The sequence below is a fragment of the Tupaia chinensis genome, unplaced genomic scaffold (assembly GCF_000334495.1).
Source record: "Tupaia chinensis unplaced genomic scaffold, TupChi_1.0 Scaffold000144_1, whole genome shotgun sequence".
NCBI classification, from domain to species: Eukaryota; Metazoa; Chordata; class Mammalia; order Scandentia; family Tupaiidae; genus Tupaia; species Tupaia belangeri.
This window is the reverse complement of record NW_006159614.1, coordinates 2,239,717-2,265,463: the sequence shown is the minus strand read 5'-3', so window position 1 is coordinate 2,265,463 and position 25,747 is coordinate 2,239,717. Positions and strand designations below refer to the sequence as shown.

Below are 25,747 nucleotides of genomic sequence, written 5' to 3'. Positions count from 1 at the left end.
TATATATATATATATATATATATATATATAAGACGAGTAGTCTTTTAAAAACAAGGGGAGAAAGGAAAGAAAAAAGAAAGGAAGCTAGGGAGAGCCTTTCCTAAACTGGCCTTCTACCTAGATTCACTGTATAGCAGAAAGTTCGTGCAGAACCCCTAATATGATTGATCTCTGAAAAGTTCCTAGGAAGGGCGTCTGTTGAGAAAACTGCATAGATGTCAAAAAATATTTTGCACCAAAATAAATTCCTCCTTTTTTCCTAGAAGCGTTCTGAAGTCACCTCACACTCATGTTATTTGACAGCCGACTGGCCGTGCCGGTCTCATGAGGCCTTTGAACTGTTGAGTGTATGTGGTTCTTCTAAATGGCAAAGTGCCCTCAGGCAAGTCTCCTCTTCCAGGGCTCTTGTCTGTGTGAACCACTTTGTGATTATGGGATGAGTATGGTGATGGGAGGCAGAACCAGCCTCCAAATAGACAATTCTGGGTCGATGCCGGAAAACCTTTTCGACTCATCAGAACTTTGCCAGAGATGACATTTCCACTCTTGTTGTAAAAGTTCCTATAAAAACCAATGACCTTTAGTCCTTTGTGGTGTTCTCATCTTCATCATAGCAAAGCTATTGTCCAAAAGGTTACCTTTTTTTTTCCCCACAGAAGATACCATATCATTTGAAAAAGGCTTATAGGAATTGATTACTCAGCTGAGGGACATGGCGTAAAGACCTATTGTAGAATTATGATATGTGCTCTAGCAGACTCAGAAAATTGCTAGGTATGACTCTAACCCTTCAGGTTTGCAGTCAAGTTGGAAAGGCAAAGCTCACACACACAGGAAATACATAACCATTTTTACTCACATGAAAGCTTAAGTACAAGGATAAAAAGGGTTCAGAGGAGACACAAGTTATTTTGAGAGAAGAGGAGATGAGCATTGAACCTTGCATTGTAGGTGTGTGTGAACTTGCTAAACAGGGTAACAGAGGAAGCAGGCATTCCTTGTGAACACAATAGAGTAAATGGTAGCAATCAGTAAAATATTACCTAAATTAGATTCAAGTTGATGGCTCAGAGACTAAAATAACATCAAGTTTAAAAAATAAACAGTTTATATTTTATTAAACTATATCCTTTTATATGTTTGGAATTATATTTATATTTTAATGGAAAAATGTATCTTTTAAATATTTCTAATTAATATATAAGGCCAGCGGGCCAGCAGGTGGCATGATGGTTAAGGCACTGGATTCTCACATGGCCAACCATGGTTCAAGACCTGGACCTGGTACATTACTTTCTCACTTCTCTCTTTCTCTTGCACATGTGCCCTATAGCAATTTAAAAAAAATAAATAAAATAATTCTTTATCTATCTATCTAGTAATAATAGACTTAAATAATTCTTAAAAATATGTATGTGTGTGTGTTTGTGTGTGTGTTTATATATATATATAAATGCTTGAGCAGTGGAAGGGATTATACTTGCTCAAACTTAAGAACTTCGCTTTGAATGTGGGCACTCCTTCCTGGTCATGTGCAGGTGTGTGTGGGGAAGGCACCATGTCTACCTTCAAACATTAATGGCATTCAGGCCAGAAGGACTCAATCAGAAAGACTGGCTGAGAAAAGGACAATCAGAAAGCCTGGGCCTGTGTGGACTCTGCATGGCTCATATGAAAATCTCTTTTTATATTCATCATGAGAATAATGACTACAGATATACTTGTGTTTCCAGCTTGAGTAAATAATTCCTTCTGATCTCCATTGCTATTCCCCAAACTACACCAATAAAAGCAGTACTAGCTTTCTCACAGTTTCATTGAGGAGTTATGTTTTGTATTTGCTACTGAGCAACAGTGAATTTGTGTCCCATCAGGTTGACTAGATACTGTGATCCTTTTAACCCAAAAGTTACACTGTATTCTACGCCAATGGCACAATAATACTCTAGATATTCTTCTGACCACCTAAAAATAAAAAAATCATCATTAGCTTGTGGACTGCAAAACAACAGGTGGTGGGCCAGCTTGACCTGTAGGGCACTGTGTTGAACTCTGGTCTGAGTTGTCCCCTGTTCTGGGCTGTCTTACCACCCAAACAAGGTTTCTATAGCTGACCACTATTTGAAAGAAGCTGAAACCAAACTTTGTTTAGTGCTGCATTTTCAAGTAAGCACCTACTAGCTAAATCCGAAGCTTGCCTCAAGCACTCTGAAAGCTTCATCTGTATGTGTGGGGATCTTTGACATTTCCAGACATGAAGGGAAGACCTGGGCATAAAAATGTGATAATAAAAACTTAGAGAGGCATAAAGAATATGTTTGAAAGGTTGTAGTGAATCTTTGTCCCAACACAATACTAAAATTCTTAAATTCATGGCAAGGGCAGGAGGATGTTGAAAGTCCAGCTACTCAGAGGAAGAGGGGAGGACCTGGAGGGTGACTCCTTCCAGTCACGGGGCTCTGTAAGCCCTGTAGCATTCTGAACTGCAGAGAAGTTACCCAAGGCTAGAGGAAGCTATATGGTCGAAGGCACAGAAATATAACTCTGACTTGGCACAGGCCTCTGGGCATACTGCAGCCAGTGAGATGTGCTCCGAAAGCAAGCTTTAGATTTATTCTTTGGACTTACACAAGCACACTCAGCACAACCCACAGAAACCTCAAGTTCCACCTAGGCTTAATAACTACATAGAAGAGGAACTTAACAGCCTTATTAAAAATAATGCTGTCACCATTTCAATGAACAGACGTCCTGTTAAACTGTATTCACTTGTCTACCATGGAATAATTAATGTATACACAACTCAAGGGTTTTGATGAAGTGGGCTGTTACTCTCAGACAGCTGAATGTGTTTACTGTTCACATTTGTGCAATGACACTATTGTTTTGGAAACTCCGTATGCCATTCATCCATTTGGTTCTCTTCAAACCACCTTTTTGAAATTACCCTGATCCCATTCTGTGTGGCTCATTTCTCTCCACAGTAATGTTGGCTCATCGGGGCATCAGGAGGTCAGTTCTCCCAAAGTCAGAGAACACTGATCATACTACAAAACAGAATTCACACCAAGAGTTGTGAATAGTTTTAAGCAATTCCCTGGGTGTCTTTGCCTTTTGTTTGTTTGTTTTGCAAATAAAGCCTGAAAGCAAAACCAGGAAGCCAGAATATTTAGGTAGATGCCTGAAAATAAAACTTCTTTTGAGGGTGAGGGGCCAGAAGGTAATGTGGTGGTTAAAGCATTGGGCAGCCACATGGCCAACCATGGTTTAAGTCCTGGACCTGGCAGTTTGTTTTTTTCACTTTCTCTCTCTCTCTCTCTCTGGTGAGCACACATATCTTACAGCAAATTAAAAATAATAATAACAAATAAAATGAAATATAAGTTCTTCTTTAAAACATTTTTAAAACATAACGTACTTCTTTAATAATAATAAATAAAATTAAATATAAGTACTTCTTAAAAACTTATTTTTTTTCTATGAAATTTTAAAAGAACTGGATGTTAAATAGATGTGAAAGCATCTTACATGCTTCAAATTTTTAGGCTTTTACGGATTGAGTTTCACAGACCTTTTGTTTAATCCTTCACAAGTTCTGATCAACTGAAATAATTTTGAAAACTAAGATTTATTTTCCGTGATTTCTTAAATATTTTATATCCTATGAAGATAAGATTGATCTCTACAGCACAATTTCTCTAGAAAAGTTTGCTTTAGAATCATTCTATTTCTTCAGTTTGGTTTCCTCCAGCCTTATAGACACAGCGACTTTATCTTGTGGAACTCTGAGTACAGACAAACAGTAAAATATGTGTGTACACAGATTAAAGCTCATGCTAAGACATTTGAATACCTTACCCACGTAGGTTCACTGAGTATTAATGGTTTATTCAACTTAATTTCATTTTGTTGAACTTAAATGCTTTTTACACACCTCAGTTCTGTGGAGTTTGTTTTATTACCATGATTAATTCCATTTCTCAGAGACTTCCCTATCCAACCCCTTGCCCCAATTAATATCTCATGTTTCAAGCAGAAGCCAAGACATAACTAAAGACACGAATCTTTACCTTACCAATTTCACCAGTCAGATATAGGTCAACTTATAATGCATATATGGGTCGAAAATTCAAATTGTACATGGAACCTCAGTTTTCAAAGTTCCTCTTCAAACTAATAACCAAGTTAAACTAATAATCACACTAAAATAATAACCATGCTAAACTATTAATGGAACTTAAAAGATATTTGAGCGGTTTTTGGATATAGTTATTGAGCCCCCTATTTTGGGGGAAGTGGGCCAAAATTAGGCCATGTAACATCTTCATGAACGTTTGCCGTACCGAGTCAGAGAAAACTGGCTAGAGAGCTCACCCTTTTTTAGTACTGTGAAAGCTTGCCAGTCTTTGAGAATTTCTGCAGTGCTTAATGTAGAGGCCTTAGGGACTAGAACATCTGAAACCTCCTTCGGATAGCAGAGATTCAATACCAGTGGTGGAGAGGTCACAGGGTGGGGCTCTATGGTCACCCCAGGGAAGTGCACTGACAGCCCACAGGCACTTTGCACTTCAACATCTGGAAGCTGCCCAGCTAAGCTCAGTTCTCTCAGCCTATGCATGGCCCGTGAGGAACTCCCTTTCATCTGAGGTTCCAGTTAACAAAGCCTTTATTTCAGTTCCTCAGAACCATGCTACCAGGGGCTCATACCCCTACTGGCAGGCTGCATGCTCTTCCTGTGACTAATCCTGAGAATAAATTTTATACTAAAATGGAGTAAGGGACCAGGATTGAGTTGCACTAACATCCTTCACAGAAAAGATACTTCATGCCAGCTACATGCTGTGATCACATTCAGAGCTGAACTTTCCTCTGAACACTTTAGAACAGACTGGAACACTTGCACCTATAACTTGAAGGCAGTAAGTTTATTTGGAAAATGGAATCAAGGTATGAGTTTATTTTGGTGCAAAATTTTTGAAATCCAAGTTTTTCTTTTGTTTTTCACAATATGCATTTTCCATGAACCTGTGAAAGACCCCTTATATTGCAGTAACTTATCTTTACCTGCGCCTTTTTCCCTAAAATTCATTAAAAACATATCTTCTTTCTGAGTAGTTTGACTGTATTAGAAAGTGAAAACTAAGTGAAGCTGCCCGTAATCAACTGGGAAATATCATTACAAGACCAGTGCACCATCTTACTGGACAGTACCAAACAGGGAATTGAAACGCAGTCATAATGAAAAACCAGGTTAATATTTCTGCTAGCATTCTAATTGTCTCATCTAACAAAGGTCTCTTGCATGATCACAACCAACCCGCTATATGGTTATTTAAATGTAAATAGAAGAGGAAAGCCATTTATAAGGAAAATCAGTCCTTGAACATTATCAGCTTTTGACCTGCTCATCACATGCTTGTCCCCAAACTTCAGCCTCACTGGGTACTCAGCAAACAGCAGAGCAGCCTTCAGTGGAAAACAGACACTTACTAAAGATGATGCAAGAGATGAGCACCAGTATCTGCCTGCATCTTCCAGTGAAAGCAGAATGGTGTGGAGAACCCAAGAGGGAGGGGGAAAGACCGGACATGTGCTGAGTGTGGCTCGGCCGTGCCCTGAAGAAGTGTGTCCATTCGTTTAGGCCAATCACTTGGCAACACAAAGTCCCTCATAGTTACCCTTTGCCTAACCCGTACTCTGGTTCTTGAATGAGAATAGCAAGGACACTTCCTTCTTTGGAAAATGTTGCAAGCTCTGGAGACCAGAGGACTGAGTACCTACGGGCTGTCAAGCGAGAACGAAGTAGGTTGTCATCCCAGCTTTTCATTCTCTGGTTTCTTCCCTGACAGGACGTGCCCATGATGATTTTGCAATTTGAGAAATAAAAAGATTTTGAAAAATAGCAAACTAAAAATTCCAATTTTTTTTGAATTGGCATATATTACAAAAAAAAAAATAACTCAAACTAAATTCAAGTTTTCCTTTTCAATAACCGGGATACATTCTTGAGAATCCTGAGGGTAAAATGGGCTGGCTACTGTTTATTCTAAAAGAAAAGCCCTAATGCTATTCCAACTGGCGAGAGAAGGGTGGACTATATAGGTATCTTGCTATGCAAACTGCTCAGATAACTGCCGAGGAAACCTCGCAAATAATTGAAAAGGAAGAAGCACATAAAGGACACTCTAACAACTTTGGTAAAATCATCCCACATAATACTTTTTCAAAATATGAAAACAACATATTCAGACATAGAGAAATTGTCAGCTTTCTCAGTCGTGTTTGAAACAGCATGTGTGAAGGGGATTATTTCGGCCATAAAGGGGCTTTGGTGTGTCTAACTTTTCAGAACACTAAACTAGCTTAAAGGAGGGAAAACTACTTCTTCAAAGAACAGCACGAGTTTACCCACTGCCTGAACAAACGTAAGGTGCCTGTCACCATCTGCTGGGGCTGACAGGGAGCGCATCACCCCAGTTCTCCAGGAGGAACATACAAAGCTCCTCTTACACGTTGCCTCAGGATGGACACCTGCCACTTACAAACCGTACACAGCCTATTCATGGCTAAACTTGTCCCAGGGCTGTCTGCTTTCAGCTTCATATTGTTTGGAAGATTCACAAGGTACTGGCTTTGGGATGGACACCTGCCACTTACAAACTGTACACAGCCTATTCATGGCTAAACTTGTCCCAGGGCTGTCTGCTTTTAGCTTCATGTTGTTTGGAAGAGTCACAAGGTACTGGTTGTGGCAGAATGAAGCCTAAATACCGACCACTTTGCTGTGCTAGGTCCCTCTGACTTCACATTAAAGGCTTTGCAAATTTCAGTCCCTGCTAAGTCCACTGGGCCAGAACTGCAAAAATCTCATTTGGTCTCCATGTATTTTACTTCCCAGGACCTGTGTAATACTATCACCCTAAGCATCAATTCTCCCTAGAGGAGTCATGAGGAATATTTTTCAGAAATGACAGTTCAGAATGTGTTTAAAGGTTGGAATGTGTTTCCTGGCCTCTAGTTTGAAGAACTGAGAAAGCTTAGTCTGGTATGTAATCATAGTAAATCCTAAACACAGGAATTAAAGTACCCCATGTAAGTGGTCCTCAGCTCACCCACATGGTGGCCCTCCCTTAAAGGAGGCATTTTGTATGCCATTGGTTACCAACCTTTTTGCCATCACTAACTGGTTTTGTGGAAGACAAGTTTTTCCTGGATTGGGTGTGGGGATTATTTTTGGGCTGATTCGAGAACATTTTATTTATTGTAGACTTTATTCCTATTATTGTTACATTGTAATATCTAGTAAAATAATTGCATGGTTCACCACAATGCAGTATTTACCGTCATTCCCCAGTGCTAGTATCACTGCCTCAGCTCCATCTCAGATCATCATGCATTAGATTCTCAAATGGAGGGCACAACTTAGGTCCCTCACACTGAAGTTTACAGTAAGGTTTGTGCTCCTATGAGAATCTAATGTTGCCCCTGATCTGATGGGGAGGGGAGCTCCAATGCGATGTGAGTAATGAACGGCTGTAAATCCAGAAGAAGCTTCACTCGGTTGCTCACCACTCACATCCTACTGTGCGACCTGGTTCCTAAGAGGCCACCAACCAGTAGCTATCCATGGCTCAGGGGTTGGGGACCACTGCTATATACATATTGTCCTCACTTTCTTCCCTATTATCTTTTTTTTTTTTTTTTGGAGAGGTTTTTGCTATAGGGTGCGTGTGTGCACCAGAAAGAGAGAGACAGAGAGATAGAAAGTGAGAAATCACCACACAGGGAGGATGGCCACACCACAATCCCTTCTCTTCCATTCTCCTCTCGGGATCTTGGGCAGGCATGTACACATGCCCGGCGTGAGTTTAAGCCACCGGGTCTGAGACTCGAACCACGGTCGGCTACATGGGAGTTCAGCAACATAGCCATTATGCTAACTGCTGGTCCCCCTCTTTTTCTTTTCTTTCCCCTCAAAAACCTGGCTGAAACTCTTCCACCTCCTATGAATTCTCAAGTTACTCAGACATAGACTGACAAGCTGTCATTCACCATTGTTTCCCACCGCCCCAGCCATTTTCCTGTTCTCTTGTGTTGAATCGGAGAGTAGCTAGAGGGAATGAAATCATGTGGCCTCCACGTGAGAAGGAGACTTTGCTTCTCATTGAAGATCTTGCCAGACATTTGATAGAAAACAAATTACTACATCCCTGCTTATCAGCCATGAGGTTTGAAGAATTCCATTCGTTGTTAAGGTTCATATAACCACTTGCAAGCCCTAACATTTCAGGTACGTTTGAACTGTTTTAACTAGCTGACTAATAAGAAATGTGTTTTCCTGGAAGTACTCACACGTTTTCTAACAAGTATACTCTTAGGGAAGGTTTTGGAAAGACTGTTACTAAGGTGTAATGTATGTACTACTTTCCATCATGGGATCTTCTCCATTTTGTCTTCTTCCTTCTACTCATCTACCTGCACTTCCTGAGTCTGTTTCCATGGCAACATGGCCAAGCTGGCTACACTTTCACAGGTTCTGGAATATGAAGATGAGGAAGTCTTCCAGCAGAAGGATTTAATAGTAAAACTTCAGTAACTACCTATGGTTTCAGAGAAATGGCAGAGAAATTCAGAGAAATCCTCCATAACACCAGCCATGAAGCTTGCTTTCTTTTTAAAAAACAATTATTTTATTAATTTTATTAATTAATTAATTTGTTTATTTAAATTTGACCAGAGAGAGAGCAAGAGAGATAGAAAGTGAGAAAGCAAACCATCAGGTCCAGGATTCAAACTATGGTTGGCCATGTGGGACTCGAGCACCCTTAACCACCATGCCACCTGCTGGCTCATGGAGCTTTCTTTGAAGACTAACTTTTAAAATGCATTGATGCTTGTTCATGGCTATTTTATTTATCAGGAAACAAGTTTTTAAGGTCAAGTGTACTGTTCTATGAAAGAGTTCATAAAATATTTTCTGAATTTCCCTACGTAGATGGCCTTATCTTGGTATATTTACCTTGGTATATTTTTAAAATAAAACATATAAAATTACAAAGTACTATGGAAGTTCAGGTTTGGGTACAGTTAGTTTAATTAATTTAGTCCTTGGCAGCGCCTCTACCATCTACCACTGCCCGAACAGCTTCATAGTTTTGCCTGTACACCTTCACTAATCACACATGAACGAGAGCATGGTGGTGGAGAGTTACAGCAGATGAGTTTATGGAACACATGCACTATCTCAGCTCTGAAGCGTAGCCTGGGTGTTCTCCTAGAATCTGTGATTGCGAACATTTCCTACGACTTTCTTCTCTAGGCTCTATAACAGGATCCATATGCCAGGTCAGTGGCAAGGCCACTGATGTCACCAGCCTCATAGCAGACACCCCTGACATTTCTCACAGGCTCACCAACTGCTAAGCCCTGCCTTTGTATTCCCTGTCTTTTCTAACCTATCCAGATAAGGAAGAAATGTGTTTGGCAATCAGGCCGCTGCTCATCAGTGACATTTGCAATTACCAAAAGGAGAGTAAGAGAACATTTTCCCTGGTAATAAAACAAAAGCAAAGGTTTTCCTCCATTCCTTTTAAAAACTCTCCTTCACAATGTGAGGCTGTTGTTTTGCTAGCTTTTGACATTTCTGGAGACTGAAAGGAAGGGAAGGGTAGGTAACAATGTTGTCACGGATGAAGGTACGTGGATGCTCTGAATAGAAAGGTAGGCTCTGTGCTCTGTGATTATCTTCCTGTTGTGATCACAGAGTTGATGGAGTCTCAAGCTATGGAATAGCTTTATTAGGCAATCATAATGGCATACTGACAATTTCAGATTTCTCTGTCTTAACACATTTATTGTTAGTTCCATACTACATTACTTGCAACCATAAGAGAGCAAAAACAGTGATTTGGGATTATATTAAAGGGAATTGTGACAAATTATATCTGAAAGTCCCCTTCATCTCTGTCACATGCATTTATTTCCATGTAGGAAAACATGTATCTTTGGTACAGTAATGAAAACATATGCGGAACTTGACAATTTCTGCAAAATAAGAATGAGAATGAGCTGCCAAAGCACAAGGGGGCTTGGAGGAACCTTTCTCCAATTCTGCGTCTCTGAGTATCTCAGTGACCATCTCTACCTAACCACACCAGTTTAAGGAAAGGCCCTTTCTACCCCCTCCCCTGACAAGGGGTATGGATACAGAATGAGAAGCCTTAGGTCCAGATGCCATCCTGACCAAAGCCACAAGACCCTACGAAAGTTTTACTCACCGAGACAGACTCATTGAAATCAGGGGTCAGATATGAGCTGTTGCCCCTTTTGGTAAACAGCTTACTGGGACATAGGTAGGCCCACTTGTTTATGTATTCTTTCTGGCCTCTTTCATGTTACAGCAACAGAGCTGAAAAGTTGCTGAGTAGCTGTAGAAGATTCCAGATGGCTTCAATGATCCTGGTCCTTTACAGAAGAGTTTTGCTTCCTCCCACCCTTAATCGTTCACTCTCCATAGTTAGACTAACTGTGGAGAGTAAAGAGCGAGTATAAAGGGGAAGGCCAGAAATCGAGTAATTTAACTACATGAGATTGAATATGTGTATGTACTTGATTCGATGATTATGCCCTGTCTGTATGCTTTAAAAAACCATCCTGGGGGCCAGCAGATGGTGTAGCAGTTACGTCACTGAACTCGCACGTAGGCAATCGTGGTTTGAGTCCCAGATCCAGCAGCTTAAATTTCACACCAGGCACATGTGCATGCCCGAAATCCTGAGGGGAGAATGGAGGAGAAGAGATTGTTGTGTGGACATCTCCCCTGGAGAGTAGAGAAATCCTCCATAACACCAGCCATGAAGCTTGCTTTCTTTTTAAAAAACAATTATTTTATTAATTTTATTAATTAATTAATTTGTTTATTTAAATTTGACCAGAGAGAGAGAGCAAGAGAGATAGAAAGTGAGAAAGCAAACCATCAGGTCCAGGATTCAAACTATGGTTGGCCATGTGGGACTCGAGCACCCTTAACCACCATGCCACCTGCTGGCTCATGGAGCTTTCTTTGAAGACTAACTTTTAAAATGCATTGATGCTTGTTCATGGCTATTTTATTTATCAGGAAACAAGTTTTTAAGGTCAAGTGTACTGTTCTATGAAAGAGTTCATAAAATATTCTCTGAATTTCCCTACGTAGATGGCCTTATCTTGGTATATTTACCTTGGTATATTTTTAAAATAAAACATATAAAATTACAAAGTACTATGGAAGTTCAGGTTTGGGTACAGTTAGTTTAATTAATTTAGTCCTTGGCAGCGCCTCTACCATCTACCACTGCCCGAACAGCTTCATAGTTTTGCCTGTACACCTTCACTAATCACACATGAACGAGAGCATGGTGGTGGAGAGTTACAGCAGATGAGTTTATGGAACACATGCACTATCTCAGCTCTGAAGCGTAGCCTGGGTGTTCTCCTAGAATCTGTGATTGCGAACATTTCCTACGACTTTCTTCTCTAGGCTCTATAACAGGATCCATATGCCAGGTCAGTGGCAAGGCCACTGATGTCACCAGCCTCATAGCAGACACCCCTGACATTTCTCACAGGCTCACCAACTGCTAAGCCCTGCCTTTGTATTCCCTGTCTTTTCTAACCTATCCAGATAAGGAAGAAATGTGTTTGGCAATCAGGCCGCTGCTCATCAGTGACATTTGCAATTACCAAAAGGAGAGTAAGAGAACATTTTCCCTGGTAATAAAACAAAAGCAAAGGTTTTCCTCCATTCCTTTTAAAAACTCTCCTTCACAATGTGAGGCTGTTGTTTTGCTAGCTTTTGACATTTCTGGAGACTGAAAGGAAGGGAAGGGTAGGTAACAATGTTGTCACGGATGAAGGTACGTGGATGCTCTGAATAGAAAGGTAGGCTCTGTGCTCTGTGATTATCTTCCTGTTGTGATCACAGAGTTGATGGAGTCTCAAGCTATGGAATAGCTTTATTAGGCAATCATAATGGCATACTGACAATTTCAGATTTCTCTGTCTTAACACATTTATTGTTAGTTCCATACTACATTACTTGCAACCATAAGAGAGCAAAAACAGTGATTTGGGATTATATTAAAGGGAATTGTGACAAATTATATCTGAAAGTCCCCTTCATCTCTGTCACATGCATTTATTTCCATGTAGGAAAACATGTATCTTTGGTACAGTAATGAAAACATATGCGGAACTTGACAATTTCTGCAAAATAAGAATGAGAATGAGCTGCCAAAGCACAAGGGGGCTTGGAGGAACCTTTCTCCAATTCTGCGTCTCTGAGTATCTCAGTGACCATCTCTACCTAACCACACCAGTTTAAGGAAAGGCCCTTTCTACCCCCTCCCCTGACAAGGGGTGTGGATACAGAATGAGAAGCCTTAGGTACAGATGCCATCCTGACCAAAGCCACAAGACCCTACGAAAGTTTTACTCACCGAGACAGACTCATTGAAATCAGGGGTCAGATATGAGCTGTTGCCCCTTTTGGTAAACAGCTTACTGGGACATAGGTAGGCCCACTTGTTTATGTATTCTTTCTGGCCTCTTTCATGTTACAGCAACAGAGCTGAAAAGTTGCTGAGTAGCTGTAGAAGATTCCAGATGGCTTCAATGATCCTGGTCCTTTACAGAAGAGTTTTGCTTCCTCCCACCCTTAATCGTTCACTCTCCATAGTTAGACTAACTGTGGAGAGTAAAGAGCGAGTATAAAGGGGAAGGCCAGAAATCGAGTAATTTAACTACATGAGATTGAATATGTGTATGTACTTGATTCGATGATTATGCCCTGTCTGTATGCTTTAAAAAACCATCCTGGGGGCCAGCAGATGGTGTAGCAGTTACGTCACTGAACTCGCACGTAGGCGATCGTGGTTTGAGTCCCAGATCCAGCAGCTTAAATTTCACACCAGGCACATGTGCATGCCCGAAATCCTGAGGGGAGAATGGAGGAGAAGAGATTGTTGTGTGGACATCTCCCCTGGAGAGTGATTTCTCACTTTCTGTCTCTGTCTCTCTGGCAAGTGCACATGTCCTATAGCAAAAATCTCTTAAAATACAAACAAGCAAACAAAAGACATACGGAGTCCACAAAAATATGCATCAAATATAGGTAAGCCAGAAATTGTAATAAAAAGGAGATTTAAAGAGAAGTAGATGATATGTACTCATGCTATGCTAATTGACTATGAGTTGTGAAAGCGTCAAGGGGAACAACTCACATACATGGAGAGACCACGTATTTGGGCACAGCATTAGAAACTTCCAATGAATAGGTCATTGGATTACTAAGGCTTCCTCAGAGAAAACCAAGCTAACCAGCAGGTACACCAAGTGCTCAAGTCCTGAGACGTCAGATGCTGGGGGCCAGTCTGCTCCAGTGCAGCCCTTCACTGCTCCTTAGTGTCCAGATACAAAAGGTTGTGAGACTAGGGCCCCCAGTTTAAAACACACATTGCCCACTGAGCAAGGTCAGGGATGGGTGGCTTTGGGGACACTTGGCATAGACCTCCCACACGGACTATACACGGAGAATAAAACAGGACAGGGAAGGGACGTCACGAGCTCATCCAGTACAGTAATGACAGCATGGAGAATATCCACAGATACTTCTGACAACGCCTGTGTTCTCAATGGTGACTGAAAATTCATAAACATTTGGACCATCAAATGGCGTGGAAGTTAAGGCACTGGGTACCCACATGGCCAACCATGGTTGGAGTCCCGGATATGGAGGCTGGAAAACATGCTAGGCATGTGTGCATGTGTGCCCAAAATTCAGAGAGGAGACTGGAGGAGAAGGGATTGCAGTGTGGCCACTCCCCAGGGGGGTGATGATTTCTCACTTTCTCTCGCATTGTCTCTGCATCTCTTGCTCATACAAGCACACACACCCTATAGCAAAGATGAAATAATAATAATAATAATAATAATAATAATAATAATAATAAAAATCATAAACTTTTTTTAGCTGGAGGAAATGAGAGAGTTGGTATAGTTTCCACATGAATGAATTGCATTTGAAGAAGAGAAACCTGGGGTGGGAGTGATTTGTAGGTAGATTGGAGCTGGGAGCAGACCCAGGACTGCCATGCAGATCTTTTTAGTTTCTGCTCGATGCATTTTTTTCTTTTTTAATCAAATTATGCTTTTTGAATTAGCTTTTCACTCTTGTACTCATGCTGATCCAAAAGTGAAATTGACATGGTCATGGTGTTTATGAGTTACATATAAGACAGCTCATCCTTCCTCAAAGTTGCTTGGAAATATTCAACTTATTTTTTCCCCTGTACACTCATACATTTTTGCATTCTTTAATTTTCAATATAAGCCTTTTCAAGAACGTATCTATTCTTTGCAGGTCTGCCTGTCTCTCTAAAGTCAGTTTTCTCTTGCAGAAATGTCTCCTGTCTCGACTTGACTTTCTGAGCCTGGCGGCTCTCTAGCTAGGTCCTCTGTTCTTGGATCCTGGATGGCTTTTGAATCAGGGAGCAGCACTCCATCCTTGGCAGGCATCTACCTTCCCTTTCAGAGAAGAAAGAGTCAGGTAGGACGTCTATGAAAATAAAGAACAAAAAACGGAAATGACAGAGCAAGCCAAACAGTAAGAAAATAAGGCTTTGCCTCAAAAGAAAAAAAAATAGTACGAAAGGAAAGGGAAATAAGGGTCCTGGCGAAACTTGTTCCCTCTCGCATTCATTTCAGGGCATATGGGTGGGGAAGGGGGAGGTTTCATTTGTCAGTGCCTTCTCTGGCTAGCTATCCCTTACGCTGAGCCCAACCTGCCACACACACAGTGTTACTTTGGATGGCGTCACCCCTGTCTTTTCTCCTCTAATGTAATAAAGCCCACTATGAACCTTGCTCTGCTCCCAGCTCTGCTGAATGTTAGTGCAGAAATGAGGAGGGTAGGTTTCAGCAGCATACTCAGCTAAGGAGTATGAAAGTGACCTTTCGTTTATATGATGGCCTCTACCTTCTTCAGATACAAGAATTATTCATCCTCAAACGAACTTTCTCTCTCCCTCTCCCCCCCTCCCTCCCTCCCTCCCTCTCTTTTTCTGTATCCAGGCACCTACTTTTGCAGACTGAGTGAGGACCCCCTTACTAGGGACATGCTCAGTTCAAGGCTCCCGATGACAGGGAGGTGGCGTGAGAAATCTGTTCCTTTGTCTTCCTACCACTGGCTGAAGACTGTGCTCTGATGGCTCACAAGCACCACAAAGACACTGTCTAAGCCCCCACTGGGTTTACCCAATGAGCAAACCTTGGGACTGGAACCCAAGTAGGACTTCTCCACACTTTCCCCCCAAACAGTAGGATGTCAGGAAAGGTTGCGCAAGGTGTCACATCCTTGCCCTTGTCCCACTTACTTGGTGGGACCACACACATCAAGAGACCAGAGGAGCCAGATAAGACATTGAGACTGGGAGACCACACTTCACATAGCCCACTTTGTTTTCCCAAGTTCTCATGGTCAAACGGGTTTTCAGACGTTACCACAATTACCTGTTGATGCTGTTTTTCTGTGCTAACATCTGCCAGTCCTTGCCTTTGGCATTGGGAGTGTCAAATGTAGCACAAATCCTCTGCCTGATAGAGTAGGGAATTTTGAAGGCTTTGGGGCCAGTCTGTGCAGGGAAAGTGCTGTCCTCTTGTGCAAAGAAGGTGATGGTTTCTCTTTCATTCTGTAATCAAAATAATGAAAGCATAGTCAGGTGAAAGCATTACTTAGACATTTTGATTTTTTACTCAAACTCTTGTTAACACACATGGACAAAATCCTGCCTGCTGTGAAGACCTCTATAAAACACATTGACATGTTTCCCTCTGTTCTAAAACAGTGAAGGACTTTTCCAGGAGCTAATAAATTGGATACTGGAGATTTGCATCAGCCTCTGCCACTCAAAGGAGTCATGATCACGTGTTTACAACACCCAAAGGGCTGTCGGGTCAGAGCGGAATTGGGCTTTTCTTGCGATCTCCTGGGTAGACCTAAAATTCATAGGAAGAAGCTACCAGATTGGCAGGTTTCAGTTCGGCAGAAGGAATGACCTTCAGAGAGTCACCACTGGTCAAGGAGCTGGCTGGGAGCAGCTTTTCAGGAAAGCTACAGAGGCTGTGGTTAGAGTTGATTATTGTGAGTTTGTTTTTCCTCCAGCCCTGAAAGTTATGTCACTTTATAGTAAATATTGTGGTCTTATTTCAGAATTAAGTTATTTGTGTAAAGCAGAGCAAGTCATGAGTCAGAAACATCTAGAATTGCCTGGGCAGTGATACATGCTGGGAGGCTTCTGCCTGCTGTCTGCACACCCTGCTTCCTATTCTGACCCGTCCAAGGAGAATTTATTTTAGTGCATCACGGCACTTTGTCATCATATCTGATAGAAAACTATGCAGATATTTGTCAGATTTGCAGTGGTGCTGATAAGTTTATATGGACTAATCCATTTTTAAAAGCTTATTTCTTTTTTTTTTTTTCATCAGCAAGAATAATAGATAGAGAAAGAGACAGACAGACAGACAGACACAGACAGTCCCGACAGGGTCCTCTTGTTGTGGTCCAACTCTGGCCTCAGCTGGCCTGGGTCACCAGCACATGTGCCCTGGCCCGGTATGGTCTTGGAAGCCTGAGAAGCAAACCCAGGGCCTTTCCACGTGGGTCTGGCATCTCTGCTAGACCGTTGCCTGGTCCCTAACAGACTTTCAAAAACTGAAAAATAACTTACAGAATTACTCCCATGATTACAACATGTTACGAAACAAGTGGGAATCTGGCAATGAAGTTAAGGTGCCTAATCAATTGAGTTTGAATTAAGAGAGAAAGGTTCCTGAGTGGTCCTGACCCAGTCAGATGGCCCTCAGCAGAGAAGAGATCACACTGGTCTGGAGGTCTCTCTTCTGCTGACCTGGAAGAAAGCAAACAGCCATCTTTGGAACTGCCTACGATGGGAATGCTGAGAGTGACTGCCAGCCGGCAGCCCGCAAGAAAAGTGGGCCTCAGTTCTTTAGCCACAAGCACCTGAATTGTGCCAACAATCTGAGTGAGCTTGGAAAGGGACTCAGCTCTCTAGATGAGAACATGAACCAGCCAGCATGATTTCAACCTGATCAGAGAAGTTTGTTACACCGTGCCTGCACCTCAGACCTACAAATACTGGGAGAAAGTACAGGAGTAGTGTTTAGTGCTGCTGAGTGTGTGGTCATTTGTTGTGCAGCAAAGGAAAAGCAATGCAAGAGAGTAATTAAAACACAAGATTTGAGGCTGGGCTAAGGGACTAGTCAGAACTGTTAAACACCAAGAAGCTGTCCTTGGCATTAGCAATGTCTTCCCTCCTCCTCATCAGTGCAGACCCTTACTGAGCTGCTCTGGTCTGTCCTGGTACTCCTTTTGACCTGGGGGTGTCTGCCTAACTTGGGCACAGCAACCATGGCACCACTTCTCAAATAGGGGCCAGGCTTGCCCAGCTGGAAACCACCAGACTTGAATCTGTCTTCTTCAAAACTGAGAAAACTGGTTGATGCAGAGGTTTCATGAATGACCGATAATGCTTTCCATTTTTCTGTAATTGCTGAACATGGCTACTTTTGGAGAGTTGTGTTTTGGAAACACAGTGTCTTAACCCAGCACTTCCAAGAGGCTATCTCATAAGATGTTCTAAGGAGGAGTCTCATGGCCAAATAAGTCTGAGAAATGCTGCAGATTAGTTCCTCTTCTTAGAAACTCAAAGCACATGTTGTCATGTTAAATAGTCTGTTTACTGGGTTTTAATAGCTTTATTCCCTGGCATATTACAGAACTAGGTTTACCAGAACTCTTCCAGTATTTGAGGTTAGCATGGTAGAACAGACAAAGAACTCGCTTTGATCTTACTTCCCAGCTCAATGGCTTTCGGTGCTACCTGACCTCTCTCAACCTCAATATTTTAGTCTTTTTTGAATTTTTAATAAAACTTTAATTATTTATTTCATGAGACAGAAGACAGAGAGAGAAGAAAAGAGAGAGAGACAAGCACCCCCAGCAGGTTTTTCAGGCCACGATCTTACTTCTTCCTATAGCCAGCCAAGATCACAAGTGAATGCCTGCCTGCCTGATGTGCTCAGGAGGTCCTCAGGATGGAAACCTCGACCCTTCCCATGGGATTAGCATCTGAGAGCACTGCATTCCCACTGCAGCACCACGACTGGCCTTATTTCACATTTTTATTGACTCCCCAGAAGTTTTGAAACTTGGTAAAAGTCACCCAGACAGATCGTGGTATGTCTGAAACTAGAATCTGAAATCCCAATAACTATTGCACTACGCATTTTATTGCACCACCCTGCTTCAAGACAAGTGTCCGGCAGTCCACAGAGTAGGGTGGTGGGAAAACGCCCTCCGAGCACTATGGTCTTGTGGTCCAGGGATTTCAGGTAACAAGGGCTGCATGGAGGAGGCAACTAGTTAGCCTTAAAGACGGGAGAGCCTCCTTGGAATAGAAAGTAGATGTTCAGGTAGTTTTTTAGGCAGAATGGACAAGTTGGGCTCTAATATATTGGGTAGTTATAAAATAAACTAACTCAGCTTCTTACTGCATAAAATAGGTGATAAGATATATCATTTTTTATCATGGTTTATAAAATTCCTTCTAGTCTCTAAAAAATGCAAGTCAAGTAGGAATAACTTCCTTATGTATTTTTTGACTTCAGAGTGTGGTAGAAACTGGAAAAAATTGTTTGATGCAAATTAACATGGTAGCTGCCACTGTAAAATGGCACCAAAGGGTATTAACTTGAAAAAAGGGTATGTCTTGACAATGCACCTGAAATGGAATGTGTCCATGCTGGAGGGTCTCCAGAGATGGAGCATTGGCTTCTGGGAGCCCTGGTGGTTTCTAAGCTCTGTTTACTTTGGGCAAAAGAAAGGTCACTTTCATGTTATAACCTGAGAAAAAGCTGGATAAAAGAGCATTTGAATGTGAAAAATGTGAAAAACATTATATTGGACTGAGTCTAAAACTGAGTATTTTTTCCTACTTACTGTACTATACTTTAGTATAGTAAGTGAATCCCTATTTCTATCTTGGTTTCCAAATTTAAATATTTTTCATGCATAAGGATGCCACTTTATGTAACATTTATAGTGCATTCTAAAAGACATCTGGGCCAAGTAATAAGACTCCTGTAGATACATCACATTTTCTTATTGTTTATATTAAATATGCAGAAGAACAGTAGATTCCCATGCTCTGCACATCTGAGATAAGCGGCTGCTACCTGATTAGCTTAGGGAGTTGTAAATCAATGAGAAATTCCAAGTATTCTATCTATTTTGTAACAGACAAATTATTCCCCAACTTCCATCACTTTTGGAAGAAAGATAAGAGAATTGCTTGAAGGAAAAATTGTAATATGCAAGATTCCCACTTAAATCATTTCTACTGGAAAAAAAAACCTTCGATAATATTACATTAATAAGGAATGATGAAATAAGTTACTTGGAGATTCTCCCCATCTCCTCAGTATTAATAAAATTGTTTTCCCCCAGCCTATAATTTTTAGACTGCCAATACTGTTGGTGTACTACAGTATTAATTCAATATAATAATTAAGTAATTCAGTAGGATTAAATTTAAGAAACTTCAACCATTTCTGAAGATTAACACAATAATCCCTACTCTGAAGAGAAAAAAAAGTATATTGTCTTGGTCACTGAAATAATTTTTAAAGTGTGAGGGTGATATGATGGATCATATTTATTTGGCAAACCATTTAGATAAAAAGCATGAAGGAGTATCATACAAATGATGAGGAACACAAAGAAGCAAATGCAGGGCCAGCCGGTGGTGTGGTGGTTAAAGCAACTAGATCCCACATGGCCAAATGTGTGGCTCAAGTCCTGGACCTCGCAGCTTGAAAAGCATGCTAGGTGTATGTGTGGGTACATGTAAAATCCCAAAGGAAAATGAAGGAGAAGGGATGGGTGTGGTCATCCTCCCATTGACAGGGGGCTTCCTCTCCTTTGTCCTTTCTCTTTCTCTCTCCCTTGTGAGTGCATATACTCTGTCAATTTTAAATAAATGAAAAAATAAAAATAAAGAAAGAATCAGATGCCTTCAAAGAGCATGATCATTGCATTTATTTAGACATTTAAAATCAATATAATACACCCACACACTTCATGCTTCCTTTGTTAAGTGTAGAAAATAGTAGACAATCCATTCAAGTTAAATAAAAACGGGTCCTCTGATTCCAAATACACAGTGATTATATATATGTATATATGTATATGTATATATATATATACACATACATATTTGTAGAATTTTAAAAAATAAAGAAAAACTTTTCAAAGACATCTGTAGAAAGGTTCAAAAGTTTGAGTCCCATAAAGGTGCTGTTACTGATTTCAATTGATGAAACTCTAATTACTCACTTAGTAGAACCACCTAGTAGTCTTTTTCAGCTTGGTGGTATGAACTGTGATGCACTTTAAAAATGATCTTTAACCCTAATGTGCAGATTGAAACATCCCATGTCTATAATGTATCCTTCACACACACACACCCGGCAACCAGCACTGCCCAGGTAATCACAATTTTTTCAGCACTTTCTCTATCTTCACTTTTGTTCAATCATCTACCCCCAAATCAAATCATTTTTAGGGAAAAGAGGACAGTTTAGTTAATCAGATATGCCACCAGATGTACGCTTTTCCCAGGAGTCAGGCAACTCCAGAGTTGGAAGCACAGTGAGTGATCCTTCAGTTAAGACACCCATCTGCAGCAGATCTGCATGTGGGATGCAGATTCCCTTTCTGAAGATAAACAGGATAAACAGTTGGTCTAGACCATAGTACAAATGGCTGGTTGTATCCCATACTCTTTCCTTTTGAAGAAATAACTTCTCAGTTTTCATATTACTCCTTTAATTTACTCAAAGACAAAAATGCTGGTTCTGCATGGTTGTTCCCTAGTATTTAAACCCCCCAAAGAAGGTTACATTATGGACAAGCCCCTCAGTAAATGTAGAGAGAGGATCACCATGCTGTAGAGCCTGAAGCAGAAGAAAAAGGGGAGAAAAATTATGATCTTGAAGCTATGTCTCTCACTTGGGCACTCTGGCTCTCCATCTGATTAGCTCAATGATCTTAGACAAGAAGGTTGACCTCTTTGAGACTTTAAATCATGTAAAATTGTGATAGTAATAATACCTAACTCATAGAGTTGTGATGGTTATATGACAAATGTTTAAGCAAATGAAACAGCACCTAAAATATAGTGATTTTCAAAAGTTATTTGTCTTCTTCTGATACAACAAATGATAACAAATTAAACTTGTCTAAGCAATAAAGTTGATTATGAAGTGCATCAGGCCAAATTCCTGCATTAATGCTTGAGGCAATTAAAAAAGTGATCCTTGACAGGATCAAAAGGATTAATAACATTTCTAAAATGCAGTAGACGACACATTTGACAACTATAGCCCAAGAAGAAATATCTAAATGTTCTGATACTTGCCTCTCATTATCAGAGATACTACAATGTCATCTTCTTTAAGGCATTTCAAATAAACTAAACTTGCAAAGCTTTAAAAAAGGAATTAGAGAGTAAAGAATAAGACTGAATTTATCAGAGAATTTTCCTCCCAGGTGCCTAAGAATTTCTTTAAGCAAGAGGTAAAGATACCAGGAATGTAGCATATTCCTCTTACATAAATTCACGTAATAGCAGAAGTTAATCCCCAATGTCCAGGTTGCCTAAATAAATAAATAAATAAATAAATAAAGCTAGAATTATCTTGTTGACCCGTTAATGGATATTTAAGAAAACATGGATCACGGTCTGTTTTTTTCTTGCCTTCTAAATATCAACTATTCCTGGATTTTCCTTTTATTTTTATTTTACAACTGTTCTACATTTTTGGTTTTATATTGTGCTGCACTGTGTTAAATATGCTCTGATATCTGAGAAAGAGGCTCTAAAAATATCCTACCACAGGTTTCTGGATCTACCTTCTTCATCAACACTCTTTTAGCACATAATGCTAATTGGCAATAATGAATGCAAATACTGCATAAACATGTCAGTTAAGACAGCTATCAATTTTAAGGCACAATTCTTTGAAAAGCCATCCACTCTTGAGAGAAACTGTTTGGGAAATTAGTGATACTCATTTTGCATGAACAATGAATTAAAATGAGACTGTAAAGAATGATACTGCTATCCAGTGACAAATTTTTGAAAAAAAAAAAAATTGAAACTGAGTTGTATATGTTAAACTTTCTGCCAAGCCCAGAAGAATATTTATTATTAATTTATTGATAAATATGCATATGTGCGTATATATAAGTACATGTATGTGTGTATGTACATACACATATGTATACCCTATATATGAACAATAAAGTGAGTATTTTCCTACACCAGTCAGAAGTAACCTGAAAATGTAAATAAAGCCACTACACATATCTGCTACTCTTTGCCTCTCCTCCTAAATAACCACTCAGGAGGGCTTCTTATTGTCTACTCTATAAGCTCAAGTCTAAGACTATAAAGTCTACTGGTGGTTTAGGGAAAACGAGAGCCATGGGAGAGATCCAGTGTTTTGTCTGCAGATGTTGCCAAGTGAATTGTTCGAGTCCCATTTTAACCCTGCCTGTCAACAGCAATACAACCTGGACTAGTTCTTTACTTCTTTCCTTTTCCGTTTTCTTAGTTGGAAGACTAATGCTAACATACATTCTGTCCATCTTGTTCCACTGATAAATCTAGGATTTAACAGCAACGTGGGTGTGCAGAGCCCTGAGCCAGGAGGGCATGAGAAATAATAAAACAAGGAGCCCTAGCCGCAAAGGTGAAAAGATATACGGGGCAACCAGCGTCTGGAGAACCAGCCAAAGCAGCAGAAAAGCAGCTCGATGACCTCGCGCCTCTTTGTGGGAAGGGTCTCACCTATTCCATCTGAATTCAGTTTATAAGGAAGCTTGGCTGATAGCCTAAGCCTCCTCTGGCTTGTAGTTTTATGTACAAGAAGCTTTAATATCTCAAAGGTTCTTCTACAGACTCTATACTCTCTGACTGGTTAAATTTCACTGCTCAATGGGAAGCTCCATCCAATCCTAAGTTGGACAAGAATCTGATTTTCCTTTATCAGTAATGAGGATTAGAAGAGTGTCATATTGTGTAGTATAGAGAGGTTCAAAGATTGAATGTGAATACGAAATTATAAAATTTTAAAAAAGAGTGCATGCATTCAGAAACTTGTTTCGAGCCTGAATAGCACAGCTGAGCTGGGGATAGCTTTGTCATTTTTACTGTCCTTCAGAAAGGGGGTCAAACAGCCTGAGCACCCAGGACTCACCTCTAGGATTGATGTCTGCACTTGGAGGATCTGTTCATGGCCTTTGAGCTGTCGGATGCAGATCTTGCAGGACAGCTGGGTGGTGGTGGGCGTGTAGCGCTCCAGGGAGAAGGCACAGTGCAGGGGCTGCCGGTTGCTGCACCACACGCGGGAGAAGGGGACTTCCTGCGGGGAAGATGGAGGAGACAAGAGGGGTACGGTGTGCAGAGCCTGGTGGCAAAGATCGGAGAGCAGTAGAGCCTGGCACTGGTAATTAGGATGATGATGATGATGACCACAGCAGAAATAATTGCTATGTGACGTGGGACTGTCACAGGGATAACGTGGCTGCCTCCACCAAGCAGCACCAAAATCAATGTTAGTTCCAATGGAGAGCATTTGAGTTCTACAGCCACACTACGAGAGCTCAGATTTCACCTGGTGACGCACACACACACGTGATTAGAAAGAATACCATCAAAAATTAATCATCATTTCTTTCCATTACAGAAATATTTTCCTTCAGCAGACTTGTATGGTTCATCCTTCTATCCAAGCCTGGGGTAGAATGATATCTTTTCATTTAAATAGAAATTGTGCTAAGAAACTAACTAATCATGGGAACCAGCAGTTAGCGTAATGGCTATGTCGCTGGACTCCCATGTAGTTGACCACGGTTCGTGTCCCGGACCCGGTGGATTAAAACTCACGCCAGGTGCGTGTGCGTGCATGCCCAAGATCCTGAGAGAATGGAGGAGAAGGGATTGCGGCATGGCCATCCCCCCTGGGGGGGTGATTTCTCACTGTCTCTAATGTCTCTGTCTGTCTGGCGTGCACACGCGCCCCATAGTGAAAATCTCTCTCAAAAAAAAAAAAGAAAGAAACTATCTAATCACAACTGTTCCCCCACACCACAGATTCACCAAAAATTGTGTGAGAATACAATATTGTTAGTGGATCCTACTGGAAAATAAATACCAACTGCAACAGTGCCCACATACACATGTCTCCCCAGGAGACACACAAACACTCTGGGCCACGTGGGTGGTCTAGCTGGTGGACCCCTTGCTTGTTTCGTTCACTCATTCCACAGGTGCACACTCATGGCCAGACGCCAGACTAGATACACAATGAGAAGTAGCAAGTTAGGTTCAGTTCCCACTCCCAAGGCACCTGTAGGCAACGGAGTGGCAGAAGTGATTTTTGCTAAATGAGGGGGGAAACGATAAAATCTGTATAAATCACTTTACTGGGAGTAGTCAGTACGTGCCGACCACTGGGCTGGGCTCAGACATGTGAGTTTGCAATACGTCATTGGTACCCTTCATGTACTTCACTGTCTTCAATGTGGCTGGATCCCAGATCCTGATTTTGGATACTTCCCAAAGGCACTGGTAAAAAGTGATGGATGCTAAATTATTGCATGCTTAAAGACAAGAAAGCCAGCTTTATGGAGTATAAATGAACAAAACCAAATATTTGCACCTAGCTTGCATCTCAGTACTGAATATAAGAATTTGTGTGGGTGTTTGTTTTGTCTTGCTTGTTTGTTCTTAACCCTGAGTAAAGGAAAGACAGTAAAATTTCATCTCAGATAGGGACAAGAACTCAGAGACGCCCGTATGTGTGGCACTGGACAGCGTTTCCCCAGCCTTACTTCTGTGCAAGATGTGGTTTCCTTGCACATGACACTATGTGTGCCACTCCCAGTTCCCCTCCATGTGGCAGGGCTAGAAAGAAGCCTCTGAGTTACATTTCACAGACTCTCTTGCTAGCATGAAGTCATACTTCCATCTTGCAGATGAAGCTAGATTTGGAAGGGAGGAGACGCATGTAAATGACCACAGCTTTCAACATCAGCAGGCAGGCCCAAGGGCTTTGGCTGTATAGTACATGAGGGTTCTAGAATTTCCCTAAGAATCATGTTCAGTACTGATGTGGTTTCCTGAAATTCCTGAACTTGGCAGGTTTCCTAATATCTATAGTAGCTTTCTCCAGCCTTGCTTCTTCCAGGGTTTCTAGTAGTTCTGATTTTTTTTAATGTGTCCTTGGAAGAAATATCTTAAATGTTTCTTGACAAAACATATCACTAATGGACCCCCATGGATTTGAAGAGGTTTTCTTGGAAGCCAATATGACCTGGTCTCTACAGGGAGCTGTCATCTGGGGGAAATTCTGGAATAGCATCAAGAGAATTGTAGGCTGGAGCACAACCTGCTTTTACCACCAGGAAGACAGCACACATCTCCAGAAGGGTACCTCGTTCCCGCTTTCCTGCAACTTTACAGCTCTTACTTATGCACTCATTTCTTTCTCGCTTGGTAGGAGACACTACAGTAGAGGCCACTTCTGATCAGTGGAGCCTCTCAGCAACCCTTAGGAGTCATTT

At 41.1% G+C, this 25,747-nt stretch overlaps 1 protein-coding gene across 1 annotated transcript in view; it reads right to left on the bottom strand.

Annotated features, from left to right (window-relative positions):
- The window catches only part of UNC5D (unc-5 netrin receptor D), a 274,310-nt gene that overhangs the window by 4,489 nt on the left and 244,074 nt on the right, over positions 1–25,747 (bottom strand). The window contains exons 19-20 of the mRNA XM_027770563.1: positions 23,380–23,544; positions 15,547–15,725 (exon numbers count right to left, since the gene is read on the bottom strand). Of these exons, the coding sequence (XP_027626364.1) occupies positions 15,547–15,725; positions 23,380–23,544 (344 nt within the window). The remainder of the gene's footprint in view (positions 1–15,546; positions 15,726–23,379; positions 23,545–25,747) is intronic.